The sequence below is a fragment of the Felis catus genome, chromosome X, assembly GCF_018350175.1.
Source record: "Felis catus isolate Fca126 chromosome X, F.catus_Fca126_mat1.0, whole genome shotgun sequence".
Classification (NCBI taxonomy): domain Eukaryota; kingdom Metazoa; phylum Chordata; class Mammalia; order Carnivora; family Felidae; genus Felis; species Felis catus.
The window spans coordinates 53,362,582-53,376,192 of NC_058386.1; the positions used below are offsets into that span (position 1 = coordinate 53,362,582).

General features: G+C 36.1%; 1 protein-coding gene across 1 annotated transcript in view; it reads right to left on the minus strand.

Annotated features, from left to right (window-relative positions):
- The window catches only part of VSIG4 (V-set and immunoglobulin domain containing 4), a 101,030-nt gene extending 89,106 nt beyond the window's left edge, over window positions 1-11,924 (minus strand). Inside the window, exon 1 of the mRNA XM_045050750.1 lies at window positions 11,782-11,924. Coding sequence (XP_044906685.1) covers window positions 11,782-11,821 — 40 coding nt within the window. The 5' untranslated portion in view covers window positions 11,822-11,924. The remainder of the gene's footprint in view (window positions 1-11,781) is intronic.
- Between the last annotated feature and the right edge of the window lie 1,687 nt (window positions 11,925-13,611).

Here is a 13,611-nt window from a genome sequence, read left to right on the forward strand (position 1 = left end):
ATTCCATTGGTCTATGTGTCTGTTTTTGTGCCAATACCATGCTGTCTTGATGATGACAGCTTTGTAGTAGAGGCTAAAGTCTGGGATTTTGATGCCTCCTGCTTTGGTCTTCTTCAAAATTAATTTGGCTATTCGGGGTCTTTTGTGGTTCCATATGAATTTTAGGATTGCTTGTTCTAGCTTCGAGAAGAATGCTGGTGCAATTTTGATTGGGATTGCATTGAATGTGTAGATAGCTTTGGGTAGTATTGACATTTTGACAATATTTATTCTTCCAATCCATGAGCAGGGAATGTCTTTCCATTTCTTTATATCTTCTTCAATTTCCTTCATAAGCTTTCTTTAGTCTTCAGCATACAGATCTTTTACATTTTTGGTTAGGTTTATTCCTAGGTATTTTATGCTACTTGGTGCAATTGTGAATGGGATCGGTTTCTTTATTTGTCTTTCTGTTGCTTCATTGTTAGTGTATAAGAATGCAACTGATTTCTGTACATTGATTTTGTATCCTGCAACTTTGCTGAATTCATGTATCAGTTCTAGCAGACTTTTGGTGGAGTCTATCAGATTTTCCATGTAAAATATCATGTCATCTGCAAAAAGTGAAAGCTTGACTTCATCTTTGCCAATTTTGATGCCTTTGATATCCTTTTGTTGTCTGCTTGCTGATGCTAGAACTTCCAACACTATGTTAAACAACAGCGGTGAGAGTGGGCATCCCTGTCGTGTTCCTGATCTCAGGGAAAAAGCTCTCAGCTTTTCCTCATTGAGGATGATGTTATCTGTGGGCTTTTCATAAATGGCTTTTGTGATGTTTAAGTATGTTCCTTCTATCCTGACTTCTCGAGGGTTTTTATTAAGAAAGGATGCTGAATTTTGTCAAGTGTTTTTTCTGCATCGATTGACAGGATTATATGGTTCTTTTCTTTTCTTTTACTAATGTGATGTATCACGTAGATGGATTTATGAATGGTCAACCAGCCCTGCAGCCCAGGAATGAATCCCACTTGATCATGGTGAATAATTCTTTTATATGCTGTTGAATTCGAGTTGCTAGTATCTTATTGAGAATTTTTGCATCCATTTTTATCAGGGATATTGGCCTGTAGTTCTCTTTTTTTACTGGGTCTCTGTCTGGTTTAGGAATCAAAGTAATACTGGCTTCCTAGAATGAGTCTGGAAGTTTTCCTTCCCTTTCTTTTTTTTGGAATAGCTTGAGAAAGATAGGTATTATCTCTGCTTTAAACGTGACACACAGTTTTTCAGTATTCTTTTATGATTGTTTGTATTTCCATGTTTGTCCGTTATTTCTCCCCTCTCATCTGTGATTTCATTTATTTGTGTTCTCTCTCTCTCTCTCTTTCTCTCTTTTGATATGTCTGGCTAGAGGTTTATCAATTTTATTTTTTTCAAAGAAATCAGCTCCTTATTTCATTTATAAGTTTTATTATTATTTTTTAGTTTCTGTATCATTTATTTTTTCTCTAATATTTGGTATTTCCTTCCTTCTGCTGACTTTAGACTTCATTTGTTGTTCTTTTTCTAGTTCCTTTGGGTGAAAAGTTAGGTTGTTTATTTGAGATTTCTTGTGCTTATTGAGGTAAGCCTATATTGTTATATACTTCCCCTTAAGACCACTTTTGCTGTGTTCCAAAGGGTTTGGACCTTTGTGTTTTCATTTACATTTTTCCATGTATTTTTTTAAATACATGGAAAATTAATTTTTTAATTTTATGGTTAATGCATTCATTGTTTACTAAGATGTTTTTTAACCATGATGTATTTATATTGTTTTCAGATGTTTTCCTGTGATTGACTTCTAGTTTCATAACTTTGTGGTCAGAAAAGGTGCATGGCATGACTTTAATCTTTTTTTTATTTGTTGAAGCCTGATTTGTGACTTAATATGTGATGTATTCTGGAGAATTTTCCATGTGCACTTGAAAAGAATGTGCATTCTGCTGCTTTAATATGGAATGATCTGAATATAACTATTAAGTCCATCTAGTTTAGGGTGTTATTTAAAGCCAGTGTTTCCTTGTTGATCTATTCTATAGATGATCTGTCCATTGATGTCAGTGGTGTGTTAAAATCCTCTGCTGTTATTGTATTATTATTAATGAGTTCCTTTATGTTTGGTATTAATTGTTTTATATATTTGAGTAGTTCCACGTTGGGTGCACAAATATCTATAATTGTTAGATTTCTTTTTGTATTGTCCCCTTTATCACATACTGTCCTTTTTTTCTTGTTTTAGTATTTGCTTTATTTTTATTTATTATTATTTTTAAATGATATATATTTTTAAGTTTAGTTCTTTATTTTGAGAGACAGAGAGCTCATTAGTGGGAGGAGGGCAGAGATAGAGGGTAAGAGAATCCCAAACAGACTCTGTACTCTCAGTGCTGAGCCTGATGCAAGACTGACCTGAGCAAAAATCAAGAGTCAGACACTTAAATGGCTGAGCCACCCAGGCACACCTAATCATTGTTTTAAAGTCTAGTTTGTCTTATTTAAGTATTCTTAGTTCAACTTTCTTTTGACATTCATTTGCATGATAAATATTTCTTCATCCCCTCATTTTCATTCTGTAGGTGTCTTTAGGACTAAAGTAAGTCTCTTGTAGGCAGCTTATAGATAAGTCTTGTTTTATTATTATTATTATTATTATTATTATTTATGACACCCTATGTTTTGATTAAAGTGGTTAGTTCATTTACATTCAAAGTAATTATTGAGAGATATGTATTTATTGTCATTGTTTTATTTGTTGTGTCATTGTTTCTGGAAATTTTTTTTCTGATCTTTTGTTGTCTTTGTTACTTTTGGTCTTCTTTGCACTAAAAAAAATCCCCTTTAATATTTCTTGCAGGTATCCTGTTCACAGAACTTGGCATTTCAGTATTCTATTTGTTGCTCACCCCCTGCAGTTGTGTCTGAGTCACTTTTACTTTCATTGCAGATAGCTGCACTGACTCTGCCTTTTGTGGGCTGTGTTTGTTCTCTGTAGTGTTAGTGGGACACAGGCTGGCCAACTCTGAGCGGGTGTGCTTGTCGGAGAACATGGGAGTGAGGCAGCAGTGCTTCAACTATTTGTGCTGGGCCACTAGTCCTATGCTGGCTCCCCGAAAGTGATGCAGTGGCTAGGTCTGTTCGCTGGGGTGGCCAAAAGTGCAAGACTGGATGTGGTGCACAGTGATGGTGGGGCATATCTTGGGTCTACTCACAATGGTAGCTGGGGCCATGTGACTGGGGGCTGCACAGTGGCTGGTCATGGTCTTCTTTTGTCGCTCTTTACTCTCTTATATTGCTTTTCTTTTTCTTTATAAAATTTACCACTACTTGGCATATCATATATTTCCTGGTTTACTTGTTTGTTGTCTGTTTCCCACTCTGGGATATAAGTCTCACAAAAGGAAGAAATTTTGTTTTGCATGTTCACTGCTATATTCCCCGGTGCCTAGAACAGTTCCATAAAGAGTCATAGACAGTATTTTTAATGAATTAATTAAATAAATCAACATTTCACAAATGATATTGAAGCCTAGAATAGCGAAATCAATTGCCTTGTTAGACAAGAAATCAATTGCTGCTTAGACAAAATCCAAATCCATCCCTGTATGTCTCCAAAAATGATACTGTTAAGCATCACGCTATTCTTTTTTTTTCATTCTTTTGATGACCACTTATGAAGTATTTTCAGACCTTCTCTGAATGTTGTAACATAGAGAAAATTTTAGGCATGACCCTTGGCTTATTGAAATTTTAGTATAGATAGTGTCAGAACACATGTATGGACCACACCAGTGGACACACATACATACATACATACATACATACATATGTACATACAAGGTGGATTATTAATTTAGCTTTAAGCCTTATGGTTTAGACAGCATCTAGTGAACAATGTGGAAAGACTTCCCAGAGGAAATAATATGAAAACCATTTATAGAATTCTGCTCTGGGTTGGATACATCTTTAGGTTGCACCCTGCAAGGAAAACATTATGAATTTCTTTTTTTTAGTTAAGGTAACTAAAGTCTAGAGACACCAAGGGACCTTCCCTCATAACACAGCTATTAAGTGTAAGAAAGGAGATTTTCAATTCATGTTGGTCTATTTCCAAAGTCTGTGTTCTTCTTCCCCATTCCCTAGGGCTACACTTGAACTGAGCCAAGAATGATGAGGTGGTTGAAAAGAAAAGGAGGGATAAATGCACAGTTATGTTAATCTAGAAAGTTCACCTTTTCCTTATCTTTAAACCCAATGCTTCCTGAGATGATTATATATATATATATATATATATATATATATATATATATATATAGTAAGAGCTCACAGACTGTGGTGAAAAGCAGAGAAAACAACCCATAACTTTTGAAGCCCAGTATTCAGAAGTTATTGTGACTCTGTGCCTACTTGTACTTCCATAGCCTACCATTGTAGAAAAAAACAGTTGAAAAGACAGATGGAATAATTCATTAGTGTACAAACATTAGTTGAGACCCTTCTCTATGCATGTGCACCTTGGGCTTGACTGAACTGGAGGGAAGCACTGGTGCAAATAGGAAGTCGACACAAGTCCTGCCTGAGAACACAAGTACACTCAAACACATAAACCCATAAATACCACATATAAACAGAGATGCACAGAAACACACAGATGTACCCACATATATGAAATGGCCATAGACATAAAATATTAGCATATTTACACAAAAGACACAAAATATGTATGCAGAAATATATAGCATACAGACACACAAGTCACATAGACACATAAATATACACAGCCACACACATACACACACAAAAAAAACATTGAAACACAGACACCTCCAACCAATCAGAACATCAGACAACACATACATATAAACATATGAACATTCATGTAAACACACATATATGCATATATAAATATTAACAAAAGATACATAAAAAGGTAGGCAGATTTGGTTAAAAGCAAACTAGCAATAACATATCTCACATACTAAGGAACAGGGGAAAAACAGAATCTAATTTGCATAATGGAAATAGTAACGTGTTAACAAATCCCATGGACTTCAGTGATCTAAGAAGGCTCCCCAGAGAAGCTGGATCATGGGCTGGGATGTGAGATTTAGTTAGCATTTGCTAGGCAAAGAGAAGGGGAAAGGAATTCCAGGTAAGAAGTAAGGAGAGAGAACAAAAGCCTGGAGTCAGCAAAGGTAAGAAGAATGCTGGTAAAGAGGGAGAAAATTAGACTTTAGCTTGCTGTATATATAGAAAGGTAAGGACAGGAAAACCTTGAGAAGAATGTGATGGGTCTTGAAAACTAAGCCAAGATGCCTCAACTTGACATTATAAGCTTCTATGGTAGCTATAGAAGGTTTTAGAGTATGGCCAGCACTTGCTGCCGCTGCTGTTCAAGGAGGTATTTCAGGGCCAAATCTGTTGGCAGGAAACCAATGGAATAAGATGGAAAAACGGGAGGTGGGGTTATGGGAGACTATTAGGCTGTTGACAGCATAATAATCGGAATGGGAATGGGGAGGCCTGTATTTATCATCTTCTCTGGGCCTCAGTGTTCCAATATGTATCCTAACAATGTCATATTCACCCATGGATTTTGAAGCTACATTCTGGGGATCCCCAGAAGTCCTGTAAAAGTGTCACTATAGGGAGAATTGGGGGGGGTTATGTGACTATTTCAACCAATGGGTACTGGAGGCAAATCAAATCTGAAGAACTAATTGTGCATATTTCATCCCAAATCAATGCTCAGTAACATCATGTTGATAGTTTGAAATCAGCCATGGTAGAAAATTTACATCAAAAAAATCATCAAATGCCATAAGCAAGGGCTTCTTTTTCTTTTTTCTTCAGAGAGCTTGTTTTTAAACATTTACCCATATACTACCAGTTTCAATTCTCTAAACCCACATTAACCACTATAACTCTGATTTTATCTGCTAGATCTATTAGGGTTCTAACATGTCTTTTGTCTGAAAGGGGTCTATAACTTAGTTTGAAAACCACAGACATAGTTTGTCATTAAAGGCCCTGCTAGATCTGGCTTTACAAGGTTTGGGTACAAAAGCCCACACATGAGACTAGACACAGAGTAGGTACTGAACAAATGCTTATTATGTACTTTCAATATTTCTGGTACTGTACCAGGTCCTTGGAATATAAAACCAAACAAACATAGAGCTTAGTCTCTAATGGGAAGAGATAGATATTAAACAACTCAAAATATGGAAAATAAAAGTAAAATATATAATATAGCTTAGCTATGAAGTCTCAGCAAAATAAATGCCAAATCTTGCTTTCATCACCAAAATTATTTATGAATTTATTAGAAGAATGGGAAAACAGGAAATATGCATGAGTGTGTATGTGCAGGATTGGGGTGAATGGAATAAAGGGAGCAAAATGGGAGCTAGAATGTCATCTTTTATAAAAGATGAAAGGAGGGGTAGCAATATAAGGATGTTATTTAGAGTTATGAAGTGAAAATCCCCCCCAAAATCAGTTAAAATGTTTGAAAATAATTGTCTCTGAAGAACGGGAAATGCTTTAACAACCATCATAAAATTATCTGATTGTTTTGATTACATGCATGTTTAACAAGAAAATAAGAGTATTAGATATAATGTGAGAAGTGGTGATGAGTACCATGCTGTTAAAATTAAGTGTCATGGGGCAGAGAGTGTGGTAGGCAGAATACTGCCCCCCCCCCACAAATTTCCATTAATTCCCAGAATCTGTACATATATGCTAGAATACTTGGCAAGAGAGACTTATATTTATATGTAGAGTTAAGGTTGTTAATCAGCTTCCTTCAACATTGAGATTATTTTGGATTATCCATGTAGTGTCAATGCAATCACTAGGGACTTTGAAAGTGGAAGAGGGAGGCAGAAGAGTCAGAGTTAGAGGAAAATGTTACTATGGAAAAAATCATAAAAGGTATAGCAATGCTGGCTTTGAAGATAGAGGAAGGAAGGCATTTGCCAAAGAATGTGGGTGGCCTCTAAAAGCTGAGAAGGAAATAGGTTACCCCCTAGAGTCTCCAGGAAAAAATGGTGCCCTGTTGACATCTTGATTTTAGCTCAATAATATCCATGGCAGAATTCTGTCCTCTAGAACTGTGAGATAGTAAATTTGTGTTGTTTTCTGTGACTGAGTTTTTGGTAATTTGTTATGGCAGTAATATAAAACTAATAGATTAATAAGGTGGCATGTATGAGAAAGTGACATTTGAACAAAGATTTGATACAGTGAGGGAACAGGCTTGGCAGATATCTGGGGAAAAATAATTCCAAGTTTGGAAGACTGTAAATGGAAAGGTCCTAAGGAGAAAACAAGCCTGGTATGTGCAAGTAGGTGTGGTTAGAGCAGAGTGAGTGAAGGGGAAAACTTGTAGAGAATGTGTGGGAAAGGGGATGATTGAGGAGGAACATATCATGCAGGGTCTTGTAGGTCTTTTAAAGGACCTTAATTTCTGTTCTGGGATAAGGAATGATTGGAGGGATCTGAACATGGAAATGACATGGCCTGATTTGTGTTTTAAAAGGAGTTCCCTGGCTTCTCCATGGTAGACTCTAGAGAGGCAAAGGTAAAAACAGTGACACCGGTCTGGATGATTATACAGAAAATGAGTAAATGTAGGATGGTGGCAGAGAAATCAGAATAGAAGTAGATGCCAGAGACTGGAGAAAGAAGAGTGGCTAGGATTTGGCTGTGTCAGAGTGAATCATGGTTAAATGGAAAACACAGACACTGCTTATGTGGTAGATCTGGATGACCTAGGCAACAACGGAATTCTGTTATTTTTAACAGAAGATAGTTTGAGACTAGTCACGTGAAAATAGAGTGATGCAACTCTTGTACTGAGATGTCTTCCTAAAGAAATATGGGCAGGACTGGAGCTGAGAAGAGAAGTCATGGCTAGAGGGAGATCTTTGACAATCCTTTAGAGATGGTGAAGCCACAGGAGTTTGTCATACCCTTGAGAAGAGGAGAGTAGAAAAAGGAGCAGAGACCCATGAATGGTAAACCATTTCAAGTACATCCAACTCCCTCATTTGCCACCAATTCCAGACCCATACTTAGAATCACAGAAAGTCAGAGCCTAGAGACCCTGTGAGATCACCATGGGTCCTATTTTGCCTCAACTGCACAGATGGGAAAAATTGAAGCCTAGAAAGCAAATGGAATTTGTTCAACGCTACACAGTAAAAATCAGTGTCAGAGGTTGGATTAGAACTCAGACTGCTTTTAACTACCTCACACTGCCACTCTGGCTGCTACATCCCCTAATTCTGAAGGTTTTGCTAAATAACTCCCTGTAATGTATTTGGGAGAGGCCTCTTCTATACTGTTCAGAGTAGAGTTACTTTGTCCTTATTGTGTTCCAGTTTCTCTCTCTAAAGTATAAAGCTAATAGGATTGATCAATCTCCTGGAACAACCAAGAATGCACTTGAAAATTAAGACTGGATCCATTGGTTACATGCATGTACACATAATGGGAAACAAAAAAAAATGAAACAAGCATATGCCACCAGCTCCTTTTGATTGAACAATAGAACCCAAAATTTTTTGAGCTCTGCTTCTTAAGGTGACAGAAAAAAAGTAAGCAAAACAGTTGTGGTGAATGTGAGTGCATGGATGTGATATATACACACTGCCCACATTTCATGAGTTTCCTACTCTCACCCACTCTACCCACTGACTTGGAGAGTTAAGCAAGCGACACTGATATCCCAATGCTTAGGAAGATCACTGACAGGCTGTGCCTGCCAGTCTTTCCCTTAGACCACTTCTGAGTGGACTTTCATTTTAATTCCAATCTATTTCACCACTAACTTTTTGTCAGGCTTGTGTTAGGTTTCTTACAGGGATTGTGTCCCTTATTTAACCCTTACAACTTATACAGTTTGTAGCCAGAATTCATGTTTTGGCTACCATTATCCAATATTGTGTCTTACAGTATGAGTTTCATCTCTGTAATTCTGGGCACAGCCAAGGGCCTGGTATATACCAGGTGCTTAGTGTCTGTTACGTTTAACCAAATTGAATGTGAAAGATGGTATAACTAGTACCTTAAAGTATTATAAAACCATAGAGGAATGAAGGATTAAATCCCACAAAGAGTTGGGAAAGGGTTTGAGGTGGTATTTGAAATGGATGTTGAAGACTTGCTTGGTCTTAGAGGAAAATAAATAAAGTGAAGTTCAGGGTGAAGCAGGACCACTTTTGAGTGGATGGATAACTTTCTCTTCAGCACCTCCACCCTTTCACTAATATGCTAGACTTCAGCACCCAAACTTGAGCAGCTGTTTTGCCTCAAGAAAAGATTTGACCTAGGGCATACCCAAAACTGTGTAATTGCATACCATGAAATAAAATTTATACTGTATTAAATATAAGGTTACATTACCTGACACATATAATCTGAGAGATTTCAAGAAGGTGTCTGGGTCCATATTGGTAGGTAGAAACAAGCCAGCATTAAAACTTCTTTTTAAAAAAAGCAAATTTATAGAATAATGATTAGCTGTTTCCTAGGGCTGGGAGACAGGGGGTATTGAGGAGTGACTGCTAATAGGTACAAAGTTTCTTTTGGATATTATTAACAGAATCTAAAATCAATTATGATAATGGCTGTGCTACTCTGTGAATACACTAAAAACCATTGAATTGTACACTGTAAATAGGTTAACTTGATGATTTGCAAAATTTATCAATAAAGAATTCCATAAAAATAATGGGATAAATATATATTGTATGTTCAGATACAAAAGATGTCTACAACATATTCTTACTTGAAGAAAGAAAATTTAAAAGAATATGTAATGAATTTATTTAAATAATAGGTTAAAATATACAATATTATAGGATAATATAGACAATTATGTGCAGAGAAAATGACAAACTGTAATCTATGGGATGGATTTATAGGGGACTTTCACTTTCTACAAAGGAGGAGGATTGAATTTTAATTTTAGACCTGCTACTTACTAAGGTGTAGAAACTTATGTAAGTTACATCATCTCTCTAAACTCAGTTTTCTCATATGTAACAGAAACCTAAAAATTGTATATATTTCATAAGACTGACTTGAAGATAAAATGGAAAGTGTGAGTGTAAATGCTCAGTAAATATCAGTTATTCTGCTTTGTAGAGTTCTAATTTTTTAATAATTTTCATGCATTCTTTATGGTTTGACGACCTACATTTAGATACCTAAAAACCTACATTTAGATAATGATTTGACAACTGTCAGAGTGGCAAGCAAAGTCAGCAGAAATTGTCCAAAACTTTCCTATGGGGAGCAGAAAATTGTAACCTGAAAAAGATCTCTCTGGATGGGAAAAGACTCAAATCTCTGATCTTAAAGATTATTGAAAACTAATTTTATATATACACACACACACACACATTAATCAAACTCTGTCAGTTATCATCACTCTATAGATGAAATAGAGGCTCTGAAGTTAAGTAACTTGCTCAGGGTCACACACAGTAGAACCAGAAATCTTACCCTGTCCTGTGTGATTCCAAGTTTGTGCTTTTTCATATTGTGCAACACTGTCAAGACCAGTTCAAGTAAAGAGTGAGACTTTCCCTGGTACATCCCCTTTGTCCCTTACACAGCCATTACCTTTCACACCCAGACTGTTTCTTTGCTTTAGGGACTAGAAAGCGGAAGTGGAACCCTTCATGTTCTGGGATATTTCCGGACTGACTCAAGAGTAGCTATGTGTCCTGCTAGGTCATGGGCTTTCACTGACCACAGAGGTTGAGAACCCTTGAGCAAACTAAATTCTTCTATCTTGTTGGTCTGGGAGCAAAGCAGAAGTGGCAAAAGCTGACAAGGCCTAGCTGAAGCAGAAATCTTGAAATTGACACAATAACATGCTATTATGAACATAATCAATATAAATGTTCTAAACTTAATTCTGCTCCTTATGCTTATACATTTTACTAACGTATCCCTAATTTTAGAAGTACTCAGTACTCTTCCCTTCCCTTTTCTCCCTTCTTTTAGGTGCTTCATTGTGCTGCTCTCTCCTTTTTATCCTTATAGTCAAATATCTCCGTAAATTTCTTTGTGGCTCATAGCTGGATTGTTACAAGCTTTTCCTCATGGACCTAGCTATATTAAATTTAGCTTTAAATTTACACCGAACACTCCATGTTGGCAATCTTTTCTTAGTTCTGAAAACTTCACAAACTCCTCCTCTGAACTTAAATATCCCAGATAGTCTTATGGAAGACAAGTAGAAGTGGATGAAACAAATATAACTTCCTTCTAATTATTATCTGCTAGAATGTGAGCTGCATGAGGGAGGGATTTCATGTATTATGTTTGCTGATATGTTTCAATGCTTGAAAACTATTGAGGGCTCAATAAATATTTGTTGAAGGAATGAATTAATAGATGAACACTTTAAGATAAGATATTTTATTGTCTTCCTTTCTAGTGATCAAATAGGAAATTAAACATGCCCTTAAAGCTTAGAAGTCATATATCCTAAATAAGAATACAATGTTTCTAAAAAATCCAGTTTGTAAAGTTACTTACTGCTAGAGTTTGTTCTTTTCTTCATGTACTCATTCATTCAGTTGTTGAGTGCCTACTATGTGTCTTAACCTGAACTGGTGTCAGAGTACAAAAATGAGTACAAAATATTCTTGCTTTCATAAAACCCAAAATCCAGAGTGAGGCATAGATACAAAACTAATTAGACTTCTAGGATGCATACAATAAGTGTCATGTTATACATACCCAATAATCCAGACGTGGAAAGGGTGGGAAAGTGAAGCATAGCTTCACTTAGCAAGGATGCCTCCTTCTCTGAATAGTCCTTCTCCAGGCCTTTTCTTCTCTATAATATATAATTCCAGTTCCATTAACCTTGATTCACAGGGCATGATCTCATTACCTTGAGCAGTTTCTGAGAGCCTTTATTAAGTTTTCTTCCTAATGGCTATTCTAGTAAGCCATGATAATCAACCCCATGACTGGGAAGTTGGGAAATTAAAGGATTCTCAGAGGGTGTGCTGACAGAGATGGAAAAATGCTGTTGGTGACCTAATAGTATAATCATCTCTCCACTTCCCTAGACTATGGAGCAACTAGGATGATGTAGCAATAGGGCAAATTTGGGAATGAGAGAGAAGGTAAGAGAAACAACCAAAACAGAATTAAAAGGAGTCACCAGAATTCTTAAAGTTTAAGTCACTGTCACTTGTACTTCTTTGATTGTTTTGATCACTTTCACCTAGATGAAGAGTGGGGCTATTAAATTTATTACTGTGTTACTTTGTAAAACTGCTCCTTGCTGGCACTATTTAAGATAAGTCAGGAAGACAAAGATCTATAGACCCAGCTACCTATGGTAAAAGTAGCTTAATGGAACTGCACTGGTGCTGTATCATATGAAGGGATACAAAGTGTTAAACAGTAAATGCTACTTTGTTTCCAACATACACAGACCATATAACAACTCAAACACAGATGTTGCCCATCTCCACCTTGGAAGCCATTGCAAGTAAGTATCTCAGAGTTTTGTAGTTAATGCTACTTCTTTTTTTCTGTCTCCCTTTAAGTCTTACGGTCTCTGAGAGTTATACATTAATGAAAATGTAAAAAAACAAGAAATAAAAAAAGCACTTTCAAAAGTGCTTTATTTTTCCAAAGGCCTGATAGTTGGTACTCGGAAGAAATGTATACTCCTCATATTATTTTGGGCCACATATATTCATATTGCTGGTTGGAAGGTGCTTCAAAAGCTGGTTTTGTTCCAATTCAGGGTAAGTTCTCAACTTTATGGATTCAGAAAGTCACTATTATCACATCTGATGAATGGTGTAAAATCAATCAAATATGTAAAGCAGTATTTCTCAGTATTGCTTAAATTTTAGAATCATCTAGTGGAATGTTTAAAGTCTCAATGCCAAGATAGTACTTCAAACAAATTAAATTGGAGTCTTTAGAAGTATTCCCAGACATCAGTGCTTTGTAAACTCCCCAGTGGATTCCAATATGCAGCCAAGTTTGAGAACCATTGCATTAGAGTAATCATTGTGTAAACCCAAGTGTCATTTAAATTACTGTAATGACAGATATAATTAGCAAGATTTCCAGGAATTACAACTTATTCTTTCTTTCTTTCTCCTTTTTTGTATGAACATACATAAGAAATACTATCCTGGGAAATCAAACTAACTGCTACTCTTAATGGGCATGTGATTAAAGTGTATAGTCAGTGGCTCCCAGGTATGGGAAGAATTCTTATGATTTGAGAAAGTGCATAAATAGATTAAAGGGAAGGGGAGATCTTGGAATTAGATAACAGAAGCCAAATACCCTCCCATCCCATGAGGCTCTAGCATTGCTATTATTTAACACTTTCCTGTATGTAAAGGGACACAACCACATTAATCAATTCTTTGGTAAATTTCCTACTCTATTATTTCCTTCTGTGATTTATTTCTTTAATGGAAACCAATGCTACCTAAAATTTTATTTTAAGAAATTCATTTCCTAGTCAACTTTGTTGGTATCTATATCTATCTATATCTATATCATAATATATGCAATAACTGTGCTCAT